The 21,241-nt window shown below is 40.4% G+C and overlaps 3 protein-coding genes and 3 pseudogenes across 5 annotated transcripts; 2 read left to right on the top strand and 4 right to left on the bottom strand.

The window, feature by feature from the left end:
* Window positions 1-620: 620 nt before the first annotated feature.
* Window positions 621-3,438, top strand: LOC141822128 (cytochrome c1 2, heme protein, mitochondrial-like). Of its 3 annotated transcripts, none has more exons than XM_074709556.1 (7): window positions 621-685; window positions 1,108-1,200; window positions 1,567-1,781; window positions 2,075-2,345; window positions 2,439-2,510; window positions 2,988-3,101; window positions 3,192-3,438. In XM_074709556.1, exons 2-7 carry the CDS (start codon window positions 1,141-1,143, stop codon window positions 3,216-3,218), a joined length of 759 nt encoding a protein of 252 aa, XP_074565657.1. In that variant the 5' UTR covers window positions 621-685; window positions 1,108-1,140; the 3' UTR covers window positions 3,219-3,438. The 3 variants fall into 3 exon arrangements, with proteins under 3 accessions (XP_074565657.1, XP_074565659.1, XP_074565658.1); XM_074709558.1 differs by having other exon boundaries at window positions 3,058-3,101; window positions 3,192-3,314; XM_074709557.1 differs by lacking the exon at window positions 621-685 and adding an exon at window positions 733-751.
* Window positions 3,439-4,073: 635 nt separating this feature from the next.
* On the bottom strand, window positions 4,074-4,868 carry LOC141821218 (uncharacterized). Its single transcript, XM_074708619.1, has one exon. The coding sequence runs from the start codon at window positions 4,848-4,850 to the stop codon at window positions 4,074-4,076; it is 777 nt and encodes a 258-aa protein (XP_074564720.1). The 5' UTR covers window positions 4,851-4,868.
* Window positions 4,869-5,762: 894 nt separating this feature from the next.
* On the bottom strand, window positions 5,763-8,347 carry LOC141821220 (uncharacterized). The gene is made up of 6 exons (XM_074708620.1): window positions 8,134-8,347; window positions 7,975-8,049; window positions 6,761-6,849; window positions 6,363-6,447; window positions 6,136-6,217; window positions 5,763-5,989 (listed from the first exon to the last, which is right to left on the bottom strand). The coding sequence occupies exons 1-6, from the start codon at window positions 8,320-8,322 to the stop codon at window positions 5,901-5,903; spliced, it is 609 nt and encodes a 202-aa protein (XP_074564721.1). The 5' UTR covers window positions 8,323-8,347; the 3' UTR covers window positions 5,763-5,900.
* Window positions 8,348-11,104: 2,757 nt separating this feature from the next.
* LOC141821219 (uncharacterized) lies at window positions 11,105-12,285 on the top strand (annotated as a pseudogene).
* A 4-nt stretch (window positions 12,286-12,289) lies between these two features.
* LOC141821217 (uncharacterized) lies at window positions 12,290-16,300 on the bottom strand (annotated as a pseudogene).
* Window positions 16,301-16,792: 492 nt separating this feature from the next.
* Window positions 16,793-20,324, bottom strand: LOC141822099 (uncharacterized; annotated as a pseudogene).
* Between the last annotated feature and the right edge of the window lie 917 nt (window positions 20,325-21,241).

Genomic DNA, 21,241 nt, shown 5'->3' with positions numbered 1-21,241 from the left:
CCCTCTTTAAGAACCTGTTGGCGATGTCGTCGTTCCTGAATCAGAGAATCCAAGCTTTCCGTGAGGATCTGAACAAGGTCATCTATTCCTCCAACTTGGATCTCGAAGCACTCATACACCGTCACCTTGGCCAGCTTCATCAGATCGACCGCCGACTGCGCGTATGGCTCCGTCTTGGCTTTGGGTTCCAGCTCTACCACCATGCTATCAAACTTTCCGTTTCCGTTCTCGAGCACCTGAAACAAGTAGACGACAACCTTCACAGTTTAATGACGTGAAAGATGGAGCTGAAGGACTGACCTTGGTGAAAGCATTCAAGGAAGAGCGTAAGGATGAGAATTTGGTTCGAAACGAAGGCGTGCGCTGCGGGGAAAAACCCCACGATTCCGTTGGTCGAAGCATCTTCGCTGAGTGTTTGCGAGGTCAGGAGCGCCAGACCAATCAGCCGTCCAATCAGTTACTATTATCCATCCTAACACCTCATCTCAGCCGTCCAATCAGTTACTGAAGTATCAGTTGACATAACAGAAGATCGGCTGACGTGTACTCCACGTAGGAAGCGTGGATGAGACAAGCGATAAGGAGCGCCAGGTGGCGTCACTGCCGACATTACTCCCAATCCCAGAACCCTAAATTATCGTCCCTCTTCTTGGTGTCTTCTCGGTGGATCTCATCTCATTCTCAGGTAGATCAGCATTCCTCGAGTTCTTTTCAGTTTCTCGAATTTTGTTGTTAGGATTTGTCGATCGAGGTTCGTAGATCCGAGCTTACGACGCGGTTACTGCATTTTACTTTGCTGAGAAATGTTTCTTAGACTACGTCATTCGGTTTGTGGTTGACTGAGGTGATTGTTCTCTTGGAATCAATCCAGTCCAGATTTACTTATACAATGTATAAGTAAGCCATAAACTGAAAGTAAATGTAGTTTTTTTTCCTCTTGAGTTTAGCTATCTATTTAGTTGACTATGAATTGCATTTTTGTCCCAGCTAAATTGTCCACATTGTTCTAGAGAAAATGTATTATTTGGAACTTGAAAGTGATAGACCTTCTTTATATTTTCTGCTAAATCTAATTCCCGATCGATTTCTGTCCTTTCCTGCAAGTAGGTATTTTTTTTGCTCCGCTACTGATCAAGTGACATGGAGGCTGGGAGAATTATCAGCCAGCTTCTAAGGAAAAGGTGGCAGATTCAACCATGTGTAAGCAGCTTCTGCAATCCTTTATCTGAAATTGATATTATACCTTTAGAACATCTTGAGATGTTTGTTCAGATAGAGTATAATTTTTCCTGGTAAGAGCACCAAGTGTACGCTACAATTGTTGGAATGAATTGTTGTCTTGGGTTCAACTCTCAGTTTGTACTTCATATCTTGTAGTTCAATTGCATTGAGATGATGTTACATGTAGTTGAAAACAATTGGAAAAGATCAAAGGATATCAATCTTTTCCAACTGATAAAGAAATGAGTGTAATATATTCGCTTACCAGTCTATTTTAGTTCTTGGGCACTTGTTTAAGTTACCTTACAGTTGAAAGTTTCTACAATGAGATATTTCTATTCACAGGCCCTACTTTCGATGCCATCGGCTGCATCTAATGCAGATCAGTCAAGTAAACTTGGAAAAATTAAGTCTGTAAGAGCATTGATGGTCATTGGAGCAGGAATCTCAGGTATATTCAGCCTTGGCACTGTAGCAACTGCTGATGATGCTGAAACATGTCCTCGCTACCCTTGGCCTCACCAAGGCATCCTTGATTCCCTAGTGAATGACAATTCTTTGTGAGTATTGAACTAACTTCTTTGCCATGAAAACCATGTTCAGTAATTTATATAACATCCGATAAATAAATGCCCTAAAGAAAATGTTGTTACATATGCAGTATTGCTCATTATATTCATTTAGTTGAGATGGTTACTATCTATCTCATTTCTCAGCAACGAGTTTTTTGTGTCAACATAATGAATGCCAAGGCAAATTCTGTAGTTACTTACAATTTATAACGTTTCAATTTGAACTTTGCAAAGATTTGAATTCATTCTCAATTTGTAAGCTGGGTGCTTAAATTGAGCAGAGTTAGACGAGGTCAACAAGTTTACCAGCAAACTTGTTCCTCTTGCCATTCGTTTTCTCTATTTTCAAACCGAGACCATGGTGTACTGGATGCAAAAGAAGTGAACAATAATCTTATTATTGATCTTGAGGTATTTGAGGGATCAAATGATGAAGGCAAAACCTTTGTGTGCCCTAGCAAACTATGTGATCCAAACTTAGTCTTTAAAAGTGAGAGAACACAGAAGTTTGTCAATGTGGCACATGCTCCACACTTGAGCTTCATCACAAAGGTAATGGTTCTATCGACTGCTAACATTGTTTCCCCTTCTTTCCAGATTTACCTTCCTTTTTTTGACACAAACTTGCAAACTAAAATTTTGCAGGCACCACATAACAGACAAAGCGATGTGCTTTCCTTATTGGCAGGAAACCCTGATCTTACTGGAAGTTTTTTGGTAATATTTATTTCTTATTCTCATTGAATTAATGTGGTGGCAGGAGCTTTCTCTCGTCAACTTAACTAAGCAACTAACTATTCCAATTTTTTTTGTATTCTTCACATGCTTGATCAACACCCTTAATTTTCTTCATGGTCCTTTGTTACAACCTCAATTCTGTTTCCTGTTTGTGATTACTATAATGAAAATAAATGCAATTATGAATTCTCCAAATCCAAACAAAATGGATCTGGAACCCAACTTTTAATGGACAAATAAGCACTCCTATCCTCTTCTTTTTTTATGTGAATCATTACCCAACTTTATCTTTTATTTCACAATATGGTACTGTGATAGCAACAAGATCTTCGATGCTTGAACTTTATCGAATTATGAATATACTTCTAAAGATAATCCTCAAAACTATGCCTCACTAAATATTTTGCTTTACTTTTGGCTTGTAAGAATGCTCCCTAATTTTATCTGCAAATTCAGAGTCAGAAGTATCTGCACTATAATCCTTACTTCTTCAAGGGTGTAACTGCAATGCCAAAGATGCTTATAGGTAGTGCAGTAGATAACAACTACAAGGCTGCTACTCCTGAGAAGGTAATGTTTCAGTACCTTGTCAATGACTATTCTACATCACAACTCTATCTTATCAAACTATGATATTAACATCGATCTTACCGTGAATAGATGGGCGAGGATGTTGTGGCCTTGTAGTTTGGTAAGTGAATACTATTAACTCTCTGTGGCTGCTAGATAATGTTTTTGTGAAGTGTGTGATTTCCTATATGGAGTTTTAGTTAGTTTCAGCCACATACAAATGTGATATCTCATGCAGTTTTTATGGTAACACTGGATGCTCCAATTATTGTTGAATGATCTAAAGCTATGATTTCCCTTGTAGTTTTCATCAAAACATTATTTCTAAGGTGATTCATAGATTGTTTGTTAGATCCGATAAAATCTACATATATCTCCACAATGATATGATATTGTCTACTTTGGGATCACACCCTCATAGTTTTGTTTTTGGACTTTACCCAAAAAAATTTCATATCAATATAAATATAGAGTCATCTTATAACTCTCAGGATTTTTTCCATGTATTTCCAATGTGGGACTTTTAATTGTATCCAAATAATCTATTCCCCAAATAAAGGACCACTGAGAGTCTCTCTTAACCGTCCTAACAGACCCCTTACATGACACCACATAGACCTTTTCTGATACTACTATTAGATCCGATAGAATCCACATATATCTATAAAACAGTATGATATTATCCATTTTGGATCCACGTCCTCATGATTTTGTTTTTGAGTTTTATCTAAAAGGTCTCGTACCAATATAAATATCTCCATCTTATAATCTCATAATCTTTTTCATATATTTTCAATGTGAGACTTTTGATTGTATCCCACATTGTTAACTATTCCAAATAAAATAATTCATAAACATAGACAGGCAGCTGAACATACACATGGTTTCATTAACATTTAAGAAACAAACCATAAGAAAGAAAGAAAGAAAGAATCTACTTAATAGCTACTTGGTCTCCTTCCAATTCACCACTCACACACCGCAGGAGAAGCAACGCATGAAGCCTGGGCCCTTCTTCCTCTTTCTCGGTTGGCCCTCCTCCACCGTCTCCTTCACCGGCGACATCTCTAGCTTCCACATCTCCAGCTTCGTCTCCATGGACTCCCTCTCCCGCTCTTCCTCCTCCTCCAGTCCGCCCTCCCTCTCCACGGACCTGTTCCTCTCCAGCTTCCACTTCTCCTGATCGCCGGTGGCAGAGACGCCTCCGTGGCGCTTGGCGGCGGCGAGGTCTTCGTAGGAGAATGAGGCGGCGGCGGCGGAGAGGTCGTAATAGAAGAGCAGCATCTCCTTCTCGTGGCGGCCGAGCAGGGCGACGCTGAGGTTGAGGATGCCGCAGGGGCGGAGGGAGGAGGGGCGGCGCACCTGGAGCGCGACGACGCGGCGGGGAAGGGCGGCGCTCAGGACGACGCGCACGAAGCCGAGGAGGCGGTCGCGGCGGAGGCGCCGGGCGTGGAGGAAGTGGACGTCGACGGCGGCGGTGTCGGAGGCGAGGAAGGCGTCGTCGACGCGGAAGAGGAACTTGTGGTTCCAGGTGGGGTCCGCGTGGCCGGTGGTATCCAGCAGGCAAGTGCGGAGCTTGTGAGCCGGATCCACCCAGGCGGAGGCGTACGTGGCCGTGGACCTGGCGGCCGGGTGGAGCTCCTGGGCGGAGATGATGGTGAGCTCCAGGAGGTGGAAAGGGGCGGCGTTGAAGGTGGCGATCGCCTCCGGGCGGTGGACGGAGCCACACTTCACCGCCACGGGGCTCATCGCACAGGGGAGGATGAGTTCTACGTTAACGTACGACTGTCGAGGAACGGGGAGGAAGAACGGGAGTAATTATGGAGGGCTGGGAACTGGTTTGGTGCTTCGATTCCGGACCCAAATTTAGCAAACACCAGTGGGCTGGTTGTCGGGCATTCCATTGCCATTAATTTTTAGATTCTGTTAGAGCTGATAATATTAGATATTATTCTTTATTTTGATTATGATATAATTGCTGGTCACAATAAACACGAATGTCTCCGTTTCCGACAAATTTGTGAAATCTGCACCGGGCGACAAGGAGGAAATTGGTGCAAGGACGCGACAGAGGTGCTTGGTAAATTCACCCCGAAGCGGGCGGCGTAGTTTGGGAGCACCCGAGTGATTTGCTTTACGGTTTAGGATTTAGGAATTTAACGATCGGCCGTTCGAAGGTGGTAGACTTAAAATCAAAGGAGTTTAGATTTCTATCATAAATTTTGCGCTTGCGGGGGCGGCAAGGGGAGATGGCGGCGATTGCGATAAAGATCCAAATTGTTTGATTAAACAGTTTAGATCCTTATTGCAAGACTCCCGTCATAAATTTGTGATAGAAATCTAAACTATTCGATTTTAAAATCAACGGCCGATCGCTAAATCCCTAAACCCTAAAGCAAATCACTCATTCAAATTACGACCTGACATTTAATCTTAATTTTAAAATCGAACGGTGCAGATTTCTATCACAAATTTGTGAGTAGATATGATTTATTGTGACAAGCAATTTTTTTTTAAATCTAGTTTAAAATAAAAAACCTTTTAACTTGGATATATTCAACAATAAAAGTAAATTTGGCATGTCTTACCAAAAATTTGTAAGCAAAAATACTTGGAAAAAAAAACTAATAAACCTTGAAAGTAAAATGAAAATTTTCACAATTGATAGCAAGAAAAAGAAATAGTGCTCACTAGCTGAACAAAATCAACATACAAGCCTATGATTCAAGATCAATTTATGGCAACAACATCTCAATTTCCACATCTGCTTTAACTAACAGTCAGAACCAGCCTTAAAACTTAAGCAGTCTTTGCCACTTTTCTATGTTCGACTTGGCCAGTCAAGGGGCATTGCATCTCTGTCCAACTGATTGGAACCATGTTACCACCTGAAATGAAACAAAGAAATAGTTTAAACTCCCAGTGTTTGATATAGAATGTGTCCTAAACAAATGTATTAATAACCATAATAGTTCAGCTAGATAAGAAATGGTAAAAGGGATGACATTCAAAGAGGTCCATCCCAGAATCAAACCTGCTATGCTTTGAGCCGAAACTACTCCTAGTTCGTTCTTCGCAGTGGAAAGGTAATATGCTCTTGCATCTCCAAGAGAAAGCTTAGCAACAGTTAAGTCAATGCAACATAATCCCAGATAAGTAAATCAGATACGTCGTAACATATAAACTATGCCAAGGCATAAAAAAGTTTTAAAAATATTCCCAGAAGGAAATAAACATATCACATGAAGTACTCAAGGATACAACAAGAGCTCGAACAATGTCACCAGGATGGAAAGAGAGATGCATATCCACCTTATCAATTTCAGTTGCACGAACATCTTGTTGCCTGTGACAGTGAAACCAATCAGTAACTTCCACAAATTAAACCCTAATTCTCTTGTTGTTGTGTATTATAGAAATAAGATATTAAAATATCTTTGGAAAAAGATGCTGAGTCAATCTTCTCTAACACTCTAGATATTGGCCATCCAAAGCCGAAAAATAACCCATAAGAGGATATATAGTAATTAAAAAAGAACTTATTTAATGTTTCTAGGATTGTGGCAATACTGCAAGGAAATTTAATCATCTAAAAATATGTGAATTAGCAGAAATCCACACAAAAAAGTTTGTAGGGAGTATATGATATACTCATCAACCTGATTATCCCAGTAAACTTTTCCTTCACAGCTTTGGACTCAACACACATTATATCGACTGATGCCATGCGGGCCATAACCTTCGTAACCTGCCAAAACAATGTCTTGTATTATGATCATCACAGAGATACATAGAGCTGCATGTAGCTTGTATTTCTTGTGCACCACTAGCCTTATAATGAAACCCTAATGTCCAAAGTGTATAAACCAACATATCACATCGACAAGAGATCTTTCAATCAATAACAAAGTACTGCATGAGCTAGATTGTAAGTAACAACAAAAGTTTTACAGTTGACAAATTTGTTCTTGCAAGCAACTAAATTTTTAACTTCTGATCTGTTTGATGAAGCATGGCATGTATCCAAGCCAGAAACTAAATTTTTAACTCTAGAACTTGGTAGTTGGTGTATCAGCTATTTTGATCTGGGTTACAAGAGAGTGTTCTAGAACAAGAACAAATCTTGGCTCAATAAAAACTTATTTATGTCCATTTGATATAAAGTATTATATAAAACAAACATGCTTGAACCTTGGCTTGTTAGTATTCATGAAGAAAGGTCTTGAACAAAGTTGTTCACAAACTTATCTAAAGCTTTATGAAATTATTTTTTCTTCTTCAGTTTTTAATCAAAAAATATAAAGAATATCATACGCCAATGTATTTATAATACTATGCTAGGCTCAGATGGCCACAGCTCTCCCTGCTTTCATTTTAAGTTTTATTAATTGCATCAATGGTTTCACTAGATTATAAGAATAACCATCTTATTAGTTCAGCTCAGGTAAAAGCTCGAACTCGACCCAAGTTTGATAAGATTTAAATAAACAAGCTTGAACAAGCTCGATAAGATAAACAAAGAAGTTTGAGCATTATCAAGCTCGGTCAAACTCAGCATTCTTATAGCGCTATCTGAAAGATAAATCATTTTTAGATAATTAGCTAGCATGGCACACACCTTTTGAGTTGGCACCTTAACATTGATTTAGCTGGCCTTATGCCATTCATAGTATCAAAGTGACAATTTTAATATAGCAGTCTCATAAGAACAAACATTAGGCCATGGTCGTTCAACAACTTTGCCCTAAACAACAAAATAAATGGCAATGCAAATTCACCTACATGGTAATAGGCTATAAGAAAAATAAATCTGACCTGAAAGGACATGTTACAGTAACCATAAGAAGGCGAAAGGAAACATAAGAAATCTTACACGAGCAATAACCACGGAACCGGGCTGTGGAACGGCACCCTGAGCCCTATGCCCGACTACTTCCACCGTCGATCTCTGCGCAGCACACCAACCGAGAATTTTTTTTAACGACAACAACAAAGAATAACAGTGGAAGGAGGACAGGAGAGAAGAGATGACCTGGTCGGGGGCGCCGGGTTGCGGTGGGGTTACACGCTGGGTGCCAGTGAGGGAAGCCCGTACGGATCGGCCGTTAGGGGCGACATAAGCTCCTCTTCCGGCGATGAGATCAAGGGAATCGCCGAGGAGCTCGCCAGGGGAGACCAGATCGCCGTCTCCATGGCTATCGACCGCCGCCATGCCGTCCATCAGGTCGACTCGTCGCGACCACTCCTCGGAGATGGAGAATTGAAATAAGCCGGGACAAGCGAAGCGAACCGAACCGCATGCGGACCGGATGATTTGAAATTTTCTCGTTTGCATTTTTTATACTAATTTATTTCACATTTGCATTGAAAAAAGAATTTTATTTATTTAGCAACGTAAGATAATAATTTCCTCTTATGGAGGATACGAAGGGATTTTTAGTAATCGGATATGAATATGAAGTGAATTTAATAAAATCACTCATACACTATTTAAATATCTAATTAAAAATATATATATATATATATTAATTATTTTTTCTTTTATTTCATCGACAATCACTTCAAAAATAAGGAAATAAATCTGATGATTTTTTTCTTTGCTTCTTCCTCATAACTTATAAATATTTATTCTATTTTTATTAAATTATATATATATATATATATATTTTAATGATATTAATTCTAATATATTTTTTATTGAATGATGATAATTAGATGGAGTGAAAAAAATTATTAGTATGGGGGATATTTGATTTTCTGATGGGTATATGTATGGGTACGAGGATGGATATTCATCTTCTTCTATAAAGGTGGAATTCGCCATCCCATAATTGCAGTTGATCACGACGGAGAAGAATATTATTCGGTTTCATTGACATTCGAACTCTTACCCTTTTCTATAAGTCTGTTCCATCATAATCAATTCTGATGGATATAAAAATGAAATTAAAAGTTAAATATTTGATAAAAATAAATATAATAAATAAAGATAAAGACAGAGTATACAAGACAAGGGAAGTTTTATTTATTTAGCAATTGCATGCCAAGATTATCATAAATTACAGAAACATTTTAGTGAAAAAGAGTTACAAATATAACATTGGTCCCATGTTTGCATAAGAATCGAGATACTTCTCTCCATTACCTATCGAAAAGAAAAGAAAACAAAGATAAATTTTGATTCATTTTCTCGTCTATTCAAAATTAGGAGCTAGGAATCAACTTCTTGCCCCCCTTTGAAATATTCGGTCCCAAACAACAACGATAAAAATCAAGCATCATTGTAAGTTATTGCAAACTCATTCACTCACTCTGTCTTGTCACAAATCAAAGTTCATGGTAAGTGCTTGGCCACTAGTGGCCTTGCGAAGATTCTTTTTTTTTTTCTATTCTCTTTAGTTGTTTGTTTTCTTATTTTCGTTCCTCCGAGTAAATGGAGTAAATACAACATTATGAGCACCACAGAATGAATGCTGATTGGGTCGAACTCAACCAATTCAATCAATAATTAGAGAAGGAAGAGTGAATGTGGCTGCCAACCATGGAAACGCCAGGCAAAGTGTGCAATGCTGAAAGAAGAAGATGATGGGTGGGGTTTCAAATATTCCCTTAATCAATTTCTTGGCTTCTCCCAATTCAATGCTCCAGGACAAGCTCAAGTCCCCATCACTATCAGTGCAGGAATCCAATGGAGATGAACTGCTGACGCACCCCCACCCAAATTACAAAATCATTCTTATCAGATAGATAAATTATTATTATTATTATTATAGAAAAAAACGAACGAACGAATCAGCAGTCGTAGGATGGAGCCGGGCGGTTAAAGTTTGGGTTGGACAAAGTGTGTGTTTGATGCGTGATTCAAGGGGGGAAACAGCGCCAGTCAACAGTGCCATTTAATCATAAGGGCCTCTCATTTTATTTTAATTACGATAACCACCCGCTTTCTCTTTTAATGAAATACCTCTTTTAACGGGTTTGTTATGCTGCGCGACAAACTCGTGTGCGACCCGTGCGCGACTCCCTGACCCATCGTTGCTGTCGCTGCCCTCGCCATGCCGTTCGACCACCATCGGCCGCCGCCTCGGCCGCGATCGATGCGCCACTCGCCGACACTTCGGTCGGCGCCGGATTTCGACCGGATAATGGCTGGAATCCGACATAATTTGCTCGAAAAACACCGCCTCCACTGTGCACCACTGTCGACGACGATCGGGCCAGATTCCGATCGAATCACAGCTGGAGACCGGGCGAGGAAGGACTGGCGTCGGATGCCGGTCCTTCCTCGCCTAGTCTCTGACCGCGATTCGATCGGAATTTGGCCCGATCGGCATCCACAGTGGCGCGCGCCGTTTTCGACCAAATCGTGGCCGGATTCCGATCAAATCGCCGTCGGAGACCAGCCGAGGAAGGACTGGCTTGGTCAAAAATGACGTGCACGCACTGCCGACCCTGTTTTGCCGAATTCCGTTAAATTCCGGCCACTATTCGATCGAAATCCGACGTCGGACAGAGCGTCGGCGTATGACGCGTCGATCGCGCCCGAGGCAGCGTGCCGGCGGCGACAGCGGCGGCGGATCACGGGTGTCACACACGGGTCGTAAATTCCTCGTCGCGCAGCATAGCATTCCTTCCTCTTTTAATATCACTAAACTTTAAGTGCTCTTTTGCAAAATGCCAGAAATCAATAATTCGAGTGTCAGACGGACGCAGGAATGGTTGACTACAATTTCAAGGGCGTGTCGCTGATTTCAGATATTTGATGTGCTTTGCTGCAAATAATTTTTATTTTTTATAAAAAATTAGTTTAACAAACAAATCATCATGTTGTCTCCTCTTTATACACACGGTCGCATAATTTGAATTTTAAATTAATATAATTCTAATATTACAAAATAATTTTGGAAATTAGATTATTATTATTATTATTATTTCTTCTTCCGAGCATTATATGATCTGGAACCAGCTACGGAAGAATGCGACCTTTCATGGGCCTTGTCACCGTCTTCTCTCGCTTCGACTTGCTACAAAACGATCTAATCCGTCGTAGTTTTGTAGTTTAATCCCATGGGAATCGTCATTAGCAGGCACCGCTCGCGCGCCGCCGCTCGCCGGCGGGAGCTGATCGCGAAGGCGGCGGCGCTGGAGGAGGAGCTGAAGGAGGCGCGGCGGGCGCGGGAGCACGACGCGCGGGCCTTCGCGGCGAAGGAGGCGGAGTGGGAGGCGGAGCGGCAGGAGCAGGAGGAGGAAGCGGGCCGGCTCCGTCGGCGCCTCGAGGTGGCGGAGGAGGCGGCCGCGGCCGCAGCCAGCGGCGGCGCCGACCACTACCTCGTCGTCGAGCAGATGAGGGAGGAGCAGGCGCGCCGCGAGGAGGCAGTCGAGAAGTGGAAGCAGCTCTACCTCGCCATCAAAACCGAGCTCGACGATCTCATTCGAAGAACTCAACCAGGTAATTAATTAATTAAACTCTCTCTTTAAATCAGAATGAAACTATTTCATCAAGATCTACGTAAACTATGCAAACTCAATTGAAATTTCTCGTATAAAAGGTGATGAGGCAGAGAATTTCAGCTTGATTCCTGAAAATTTTCAAGGATGCATGTGTTTCGTCTTAATATGAACAATATTTTGAGCACATTTTTTTAGCTTTAGGCCTACTATTTCGAGCACATTTCATTTCAGACGAGGAGGAATATGTGCAGAGAGTCCCTTTAATACATCTCTGTCAGTGGTGCCCTACCTGAGCAAATAATTGAACAATTTTAATGCACCTACGTACGTAATATAATTGCAGGGGAGAGGCTATACAGGCAAGCAGAGGAGGAAGAAGGCATGATAGAGCAGCTGCAGAAGGAACTCAAGGCGAAGGAAGATGCGATCGAAACAGTAACATCGCGAACCAATTCGATGGAACAAGAGGTATCGAAAAGAGATCGAGAGATCGATATCTTGAGACAGAGTTTGAGAATTTTGAGCCATAAAAGGAGAAGCCGAAGCGGAAAGAACCAACTTAGATACTGGTACTCATCATGATAGATGAGCTAGCTGCTAGCTAGGAAGCTAATTGAAGCAGTTACGTTGGATTCAGTGCTGTAGTGAATGATCGATCCATCAAGTTCCTGTTGCTGTTCAATTCAAAAGTGATTCATGGAAAGAAAATGAAGATTATATATTTATATATATATATATGATGTGAATATCTGAATTATATATTGTAAAATTATATATCTGAAAAAGAGATGTTACTGTAATAAATCCTCTATGATTAGAAATCACTAGACTTGCAAGATATCTTGCAGCTCCCTGACAGCATTCTGCATTGAAGGCCGCATGCTTGCCTTCCTCGCTACACATCTCAGGGCTAAGGAAAGAACCTTGTTCACTTCTTCCATCTCTGAAGTACCTGTGACTTCGTTCGCGAGGTCTTCATCCATGACAGCTTCTATTTCACCTTTGCCGTCCGAGGAGGAAGTCACCCATCCTACTATGTCCATATTTTCCGAGAACGAAGGGTCGATGGCCATCTTTCTGGTTATGAGTTCCAGTAAGACGACTCCATAACTGTACACATCCGACTCCTTGCTCCTCCTGGTCGTGTACGCGGTCTCTGTTGCAAAGCATAGAAGCATAATGCTGTTGTAAGAACTATTTCTACTAAGGAAAGAAAAAGGAGAGATGCAGACCTGGTGCGATATAACCAGGGGTGCCCATGATAGTAGCTGACTGAGTAGAATGCAGCTGATCAAGCTTAGCAATCCCAAAATCTGAGATATGTGGCTCCATTTCAGCATCCAGCAATATGTTTTTAGGCTTTATGTCGCGGTGGATGATCGCAGGGCTGCAGTCGTTGTGAAGATAATCTAGCCCTTGAGCAATGCCAACAGCTATCTTGTACCTCACCTTCCACCCCAGGACTGGTGTCGGCTTGATCTCATGAAGAACATCATGGAGGCTGCCATTTGCCATATACTCATACAATAGAAGTCCATATTCACATTCGAACCAAAATTTCTCCAGTTTCACTAAATTTCTATGCCTGATTTTCCCAAGAGTTTGGACTTCTCTTATCATGCTTGGATTTGATCGTTTCTGACCTGGAAAAGCAATCTTCTTTGCAGCATATATTTCCCCTGTGTCAAGGGCTGCCTTGTAAACTATCCCATGAGCTCCTCTACCGATTTCATATCGCTGATTGAAATCCTCAGTGGCTTCGATCACTTTGTTTAGGAGGAAAGAAGAACCTTCTTGCAAAGATGGAACATCATCTTTCTTTCTTTTACACCTGAGAAAGAAAAATCCCGCAAAGGAAAGCACTAGAGCACAGAGCAAACCTGAAGCAAGAGCTATGATTACAATCTTCGTCTTGGATAAACCTTTGGAATTATTATTTGGCACGCTGCATTGTTCTAATATAGTGATGTTTGTGCATGTAGAATCTCCTGTCTGACAAGAGATGCAGAGTTGAGGATTTCCTGTGAATGAGCTTGGCGATGATTCTGCAAACTTAAGCAAACCTCTTGGCAATGAACCACTAAAACCATTGTATGAAACATTGATGTATGTTAATGAACTGAAATCATTCAAGGGCATCAAACTCCCTGTTAGATTGTTAAAAGAAATATCAAAGCTCTGAAGCATATTCAAATTCCTCAACTCAAGTGGAAGTTGTCCTACTAGTCCATTATCACTGAGGTTTAAGGCTACATTCAGGTTTTGCAATGAACCCAGTGATGGCGGGATGCTGCCTCCCAACTTGTTTCCTCCAAACTGTAGCTCAATCAGTCCAGTTAACTCATATAAGAAATCCGGAATTCCATCACTGAATTGATTCTCTTGCAGTATCAAGTGAGAGAGACCAGATAAGTTTCCAAGGCTTGCCGGTATTGTTCCATTGAAAGAGTTGAATCCCAAGTCCAACACAAATAACCTGCGACATTCTGATAATTCAGAAGGCAGTGGACCATACAAATTGTTGTTGGACAGATTCAGAAGTTGAAGGTTGGCTAGGTTTCCTATTTGTTGAGGTATCAATCCATCAAGCTTATTCATTGACAAATTGATCATGGTGAGGTTCACACAGTTCCCTACAGTTTGGGGGATTTGTCCATTGAGTTTGTTGAAACTTAAATCAATATACAACAAACTTGATGTCACAAAAAATTCTGGAATTGAGCCACTGAGTTGTTGTTCCTAAGAATCAATCTTTGCAAACTCGAACAATTTCCAACTCCTGGAGGTATTGTCCCATTAAGCTTATTATTGCCCAATAACAGCAACAACAATTGATTTCTGAAACAGATATTAGGAGGGATGTTGCCAACAAGACCACTATTTGTAAAGTCAACTTGCACCAAACTGTTGTTGATTCCCAAGCATTGAGGAATGACCCCTGTGAATTGATTATCATAGATAGAAATGTTACTCAAACTTTTTAACTCACACATCTCCACAGGTAGTTGCCCAGAGAAGTTGTTGTCATAAAACATCTATAGTTGTCAAATTTGAGATTCTCCAAATTTCAATTGGAAGCTCTCCAGTCAAATTATTACTAAAAAGTAAAAGGACTTCTAGATTTCTCAAATTACCCAATTCTCTTGGAACAATCCCTTCTAGTTGATTATCATACAACTGCAATGAAATCAAAGACTGACATTGGCCTATCTCAGAGGGAATTGGCCCTGACAAAGAGTTAATAGATAGGTAAAGAATCTCGAGCTTTGTCAACAAGCCAAGTGTTGATGGTATTCTCCCTGACAAGTGATTGTCAACAACATTAAGGTTCTTCAAATTAGTGCAATTACCCAATGCCGCAGGAAGTTCACCGGTAAATCGGTTGGATGACAAAAACAATTTCTCCAACTTACAATTATTTGAGCTGAAAGGGATGTTCCCCACCAGATGATTATCACTAACATCTACTTTTGTGAGGTCATTCATGATCATGGGAATAGGTCCTGTCAATTGGTTCATATATAGATATAGCTCCTCTAACTCACTGCAATTACCAATTGAAGTAGGCAAAATACCAGAAAGATTATTTTCACCGAGTCTTAGAACTTTAACTCTGCATGTATTTCCATCAAAGGAAGGAACTGAGCCATTGAGGTTGTTGTCATCAAGGTAGATAGTTTCAAGGGAAGGACTGTGGAACAAAAGACTCGGTATATTACTAGTCAGCAAATTACTGAAAAGTGAAAGGTATGATAACTTCTTGAGGTTCTGAAGGGTCACTGGTATCTCACCTGAAAGATAATTGTTTGAGAGATCCAAGTATTCAAGAAATGTGCAATTGCCTAGTTCTGAGGGAATAAGTCCAGAAAGATTGTTGGCACCAAGATCTAGTTTCCTCAGATGACTTAGCAACCCAATTTCTTTGCCCAGCGAACCAGAAATTTGAAGCTCAGGAAGCTCAAATGAAGTCACGAATCCACCTCTGTCGCAACTGATTCCCACCCATCCACAGGGACTCGGGTCTGATGAGTTCCAGGTGGAGTTCACTGATGGAGGAAGAATCAAACTGTCGGAAAGGGCCAACAGAGCCTCTCCATCAGAGTTCAAGGCGTTGCTTCGTTGAAAGAAAACCAAGAGCAACAACAACACAGCCATTATTACTGTGTCGACGCTTCCCTAAAGGAAACAAACAAGAAAGCTGCCATTAGGATTTTTTTTCAAATCTTAGTTATAAATCTATTATTATAATATTTCATTGGCGCCGTCACCGTATAAACATGTCGTCCAGGCCGCCGCTCCTCACCATCGCTCATCGCTGCTCCTTTCTGGTTGTCGTCGCTCACAGCTCAGGTAAGATCTCGCCCAGATTTCGAAAAGAGATAACTGGCCCTCTCTCTCTCTCTCTCTCTCCAAAATCTCCTCCTCTCCTTTGCCTTGGTTCCGACCCGTTACTCACAATTCTGCGGAGAATTGACTCCAGTACTATCCTATATCCCCCCTACGTACACAAGCAAATCATCGAACATCTGGAGTTCAATAAGCTAACCGACCAAGCAATCAACTCCCGAAAATGCAACCCAACTCCTAGAGCCCCAACAAGCGAACAACATAACTAGAAGCACAACATAACCAGAAGCGTAGTCGAGTTTTAAAGATTCATCTACCTCGCAAGCGCAGGAAGCCTCTGCCTTTAGATTCTGGATGCAAGAAGCTCCAGATCCACCTGCCCGAGCCGGAGAAGAAGCCAAAATCTGGGTTTTCTGTGGAGCAAGAGAAAGCAAGTAAACGATTCATTTATGTTCATCTTATCCGTTGTCGAGCAAGTATGAACATTCTAATTTATTTATTTTTTTTATAAATATTTTACCAACACACGTTGTAGGTCAATATGCGCACGAGTTTGACATTGGATATTGGAACTAAAAGGTCGTAGGGCCGGTTTGACGACCGGTTGACTCGTGGCGGTGGCTTCCTGCCATCTTCCTTAATTACCGTCGTCGGAGTTCGCAAGGGTCCCTGCGAGTTTGGAATCGACACCGGAGCAGGCCAAAGTTGTGCAAAGACGAGCTAAGCGCTGCGCACCCTCTATTATATTAGATACGCTCAAAAGTCAACGGGACAGACAAAGACTTGATCTTTCGAATTTGCCCACCTTAGAATGAAAACATAAGAAAATTTTCACTTTTCTTTATGAATCTCCAGTTAACGGATGCAAATGTCAGAACTTGTTACTCACTGTAATACAAAACCCTTCCTTGAGTCTAATTCAGTACCGTTCATATCAAGAACTGTAAATGCATGCATACTCTTGGAAAGAGAAGTTTTAACTATCACCAGCAGCGCGAGATGTTACTGTAAGAAATCCTCCTTGATTACATTTAAAAAAAAAAGATTTTATATACTAGTTGTGGATTGAGATTTCCTTGTTTCTGAGAATCAGCAAATCTAGACTTGCGAGATATCTTGCAGTTCCCTGACAGCATTCTGCATTGAAGGCCGCATGCTTGCCTTCCCTGCTACACATCTCATGGCCAAGGAAAGTACCTTGTTCACTTCTTCCATCTCTGAAGTACCTGCGACTTCATTCGCGAGGTCTTCATCCATGACAGCTTCTATTTTACCATTGCCGTCCGAGGAGGAAGTCACCCATCCTACTATGTCCATATGTTCCGAGAACGAAGGGTCGATGGCCATCTTTCTGGTTATGAGTTCCAGTAAGACGACTCCATAACTGTACACATCCGACTCCTTGCTCCTCCTGGTCGTGTACGCGGCCTCTGTTGCAAAGCATAGAAGCATAACAAGACAATGCATGCAGTTGTAAGAAATGCAATGTGGAAGAGTAAAGCAGGTAAGGTTGGTGTCTTTCATGACCACTTGAGCTTTTGGTTTAAGTGTTCACTTGAGCTAGTTAACAAGAAACATAAGATTTTATCGAGTGGGCATCGACAACAATTCTAGTTTTTACTAACAGTAAATGTATTATTTGACAGGACAGAATTGAATCATAGTAGAAACTATACATCTAAGCAGAATGATTGGTTACCTGTTAGCAATTTAAGAACTATTTCTACTAAGGAAAGAAAAAGGAGAGATGCAGACCTGGTGCAATATAACCAGGGGTGCCCATAATAGTAGCTGACTGAGTAGAATGCAGCTGATCAAGCTTAGCGATCCCAAAATCTGAGATATGTGGCTCCATTTCAGCATCCAGCAATATGTTTTTAGGCTTTATGTCGCGGTGGATGATCGCAGGGCTGCAGTCGTTGTGAAGATAATCTAGCCCTTGAGCAATGCCAACAGCTATCTTGTACCTCACCTTCCACTCCAGGACTGGTGCCGGCTTGATCTCATGAAGAACATCATGGAGGCTGCCATTTGCCATATACTCATACAATAGAAGTCCATATTCACATTCGAACCAAAATTTCTCCAGTTTCACTAAATTTCTATGCCTGATTTTCCCAAGAGTTTGGACTTCTCTTATCATGCTTGGATTTGATCGTTTCTGACCTGGAAAAGCAATCTTCTTTGCAGCATATATTTTCCCTGTGTCAAGGGCTGCCTTGTAAACTATCCCATGAGCTCCTCTACCGATTTCATATCGCTGATTGAAATCCTCAGTGGCTTCAATCACTTTGTTTAGGAGGAAAGAAGAACCTTCTTGCAAAGATGGAACATCATCTTTCTTTCTTTTACACCTGAGAAAGAAAAATCCCGCAAAGGAAAGCACTAGAGCACAGAGCAAACCTGAAGCAAGAGCTATGATTACAATCTTCATCTTGGATAAACCTTTGGAATTATTATTTGGCACGCTGCATTGTTCTAATATAGTGATGTTTGTGCATGTAGAATCTCCTGTCTGACAAGAGATGCAGAGTTGAGGATTTCCTGTAAATGAGCTTGGCGATGATTCTGCAAACTTAAGCAAACCTCTTGGCAATGAACCACTAAAACCATTGTATGAAACATTGATGCGTGTCGATAAACTGAAATTATTCAAGGGCATCAAACTCCCTGTTAGATTGTTAAAAGAAATATCAAAGCTCTGTAGCATATTCAAATTCCTCAACTCAAGTGGAAGTTGTCCTACTAGTCCATTATCACTGAGGTTTAAGGCTACATTCAGGTTTTGCAATGAACCCAATGATAGCGGGATGCTGCCTCCCAACTTGTTTCCTCCAAACTGTAGCTCAATCAGTCCATTTAACTCATATAAGAAATCCGGAATTCCTCCGCTGAATTGATTCTCTTGCAGTATCAACCAAGAGAGACCAGATAAGTTTCCAAGGCTCGTCGGTATTGTTCCATTGAAAGAGTTGAATCCCAAGTCCAATGCAAATAACCTACGACATTCTGATAATTCAGAAGGCAGTGGACCATACAAATTGTTGTTGGACAGATTCAGAAGTTGAAGGTTGGCTAGGCTTCCTATTTGTTGAGGTATCAATCCATCAAGCTTATTCATTGACAAATTGATCATGGTTAGATTCACACAGTTCCCTACAGTTTGGGGAATTTGTCCACTGAGTTTGTTGAAACTTAAATCAATATATAGCAAACTTGATGTCACAACAAATTCTGGAATTGAGCCACTGAGATTGTTGTTCCTAAGAATCAACCTCTGCAAACTCGAACAGTTCCCAACTCCTGGAGGTATTGTCCCATTAAACTTATTATTGCCCAATAACAGAAACATCAATTGATTTCTGAAACAGATATTAGGAGGGATGTTGCCAACAAGACCATTATTTGTAAAGTCAACTTGCACCAAACTGTTGTTGATTCCCAAGCATTGAGGAATGACCCCTGTGAATTGATTATCATAGATGTAAATCTTAGTCAAACTTTTTAACTCACACATCTCCACAGGCAGTTGTCCGGAGAAGTTATTGTTGTTGATATATATACATGTCAAATTTGGGATTCTCCAAATTTCAATTGGAAACTCTCCGATCAAATTATTACTAAAAAGTGAAAGGATTTCTAGATTTCTCAAATTACCCAATTCTCTTGGAACCATCCCTTCTAGTTGATTCATAGACAACTGCAATGAAATCAAGGACTGACATTGGCCTATCTGAGAGGGAATAAGTCCTGTCAACTGGTTCGTATATAAATAGAGCTCCTTTAACTCACTGCAATTACCAATTGAAGCAGGCAAAATACCAGAAAGATTATTTTCACCAAGCCATAGAAATTTAACCCTGCATGTATTTCCATCAAAGGAAGGAACTGAGCCATTGAGGTTGTTGTCATTAAGGTAGATAGTTTCAAGGGATGGACTGTGGAACAAAAGACTTGGTATATGGCCACTCAGCAAATTATTGAAAAGTGAAAGGTATGACAACTTCTTGAAGGTTCTGAAGGGTCACTGGTATCTCACCTGAAAGGAAATTGTTTGAGAGATCCAAGTATTCAAGAAAGGTGCAATTGCCTAATTCTGAGGGAATAAGTCCCAGAAAGATTGTTGACACCAAGATCTAGTTTCCTCAGATGACTTAGCGACCCTATTTCTTTGCCCAGCGAACCAGAAATTTGAAGCTCAGGAAGCTCAAATGAAGTCACGAATCCACCTCTGTCGCAACTGATTCCCCCCCATCCACAGGGACTCGGGTCTGATGAATTCCAGGTGGAGTTCACTGACTGAGGAAGTATCAAACTGCCAGAAAGGGCCAATAAAACCTCTCCTTCTAAGTTCAAAGCGTTGCTTAGTTGAAAGAAAGCCAAGAGCAGCAACAACAACAACATAGACTGATGACCGAAAGCCATTACTGTGTCCACATTTCCCTAAAGCAAATAAACAAGTCATGAGCTTCTTATGCATCCCATGTTTCCTTCCTACTCAAGGCTGGCTAGAATCCACACGATATATATAAAGCATAAGAAACTAACTACATGTAGTAGTGATTTTGAACACGTTCCCCACTAGGAGTTGTAAAACAAGCTAAGCATGCAAGCAAAATAAAGTAAACATGAATCTCTAGAGAGTAATAGACTGTCCAATATAACAGACTCAGAAGGAAAACAAAACACAAGCTCTGAGGAAGAGAATGGGCCTTTAATTTGGCCGAATTTACACAAGTCGATCTGAAATTGTTAGTAAAAACTATAGCCTTAGCATTTTTCTCAATAGAACAGTAGAAAGAACAAGGTCCAATATACACAAAAAATTAGAATAAAACCCCATTGGTGAAGTACTGCCAAACCTTAGTGATTAATTCCTCAACAATCATTAATTTCTACGATGAAAGGAGTGGACAAGTGATGATTAAAATATTGAACTTTAATCCCTTTTTATACACTTTCCTAATAATAAATTTGGAAATAAATATTTTAAATAAATAAAATATAATAATTTAGTAAGAACTATAATTAATTTCTTATTTATATATTGTTAAAATATAAAATATATTTAAAAATTTCTTGATTTTTTTCTTTAATTGCTGATGATTCAGTATAAAAGTTATTCTAAATTATTATTTTTTCAAATTATTTTTTTCATGGTATTTCTTTTCTTATGCGCAAAAATGATTTCATAGTACATAATTTTATTTCTTTTCTTATCTAAAGATTTCTTATCTGCAATATATAAATATCAATCAAATTATCAAATTAATTCAATATAAATATAAATTAATATATAAAATGTAATAAAAAATTACCAATAGATATTAATTATTATTATC

The sequence above is a fragment of the Curcuma longa genome, chromosome 2 (genome assembly GCF_044706935.1).
Source record: "Curcuma longa cultivar G26 ecotype Majalengka, Jawa Barat chromosome 2, ITB_CL_G26_1.1, whole genome shotgun sequence".
Classification (NCBI taxonomy): Eukaryota; Viridiplantae; Streptophyta; class Magnoliopsida; order Zingiberales; family Zingiberaceae; genus Curcuma; species Curcuma longa.
The sequence above is the reverse complement of the archived record's forward strand: the minus strand, read 5'-3'. Positions and strand labels throughout refer to the sequence as shown.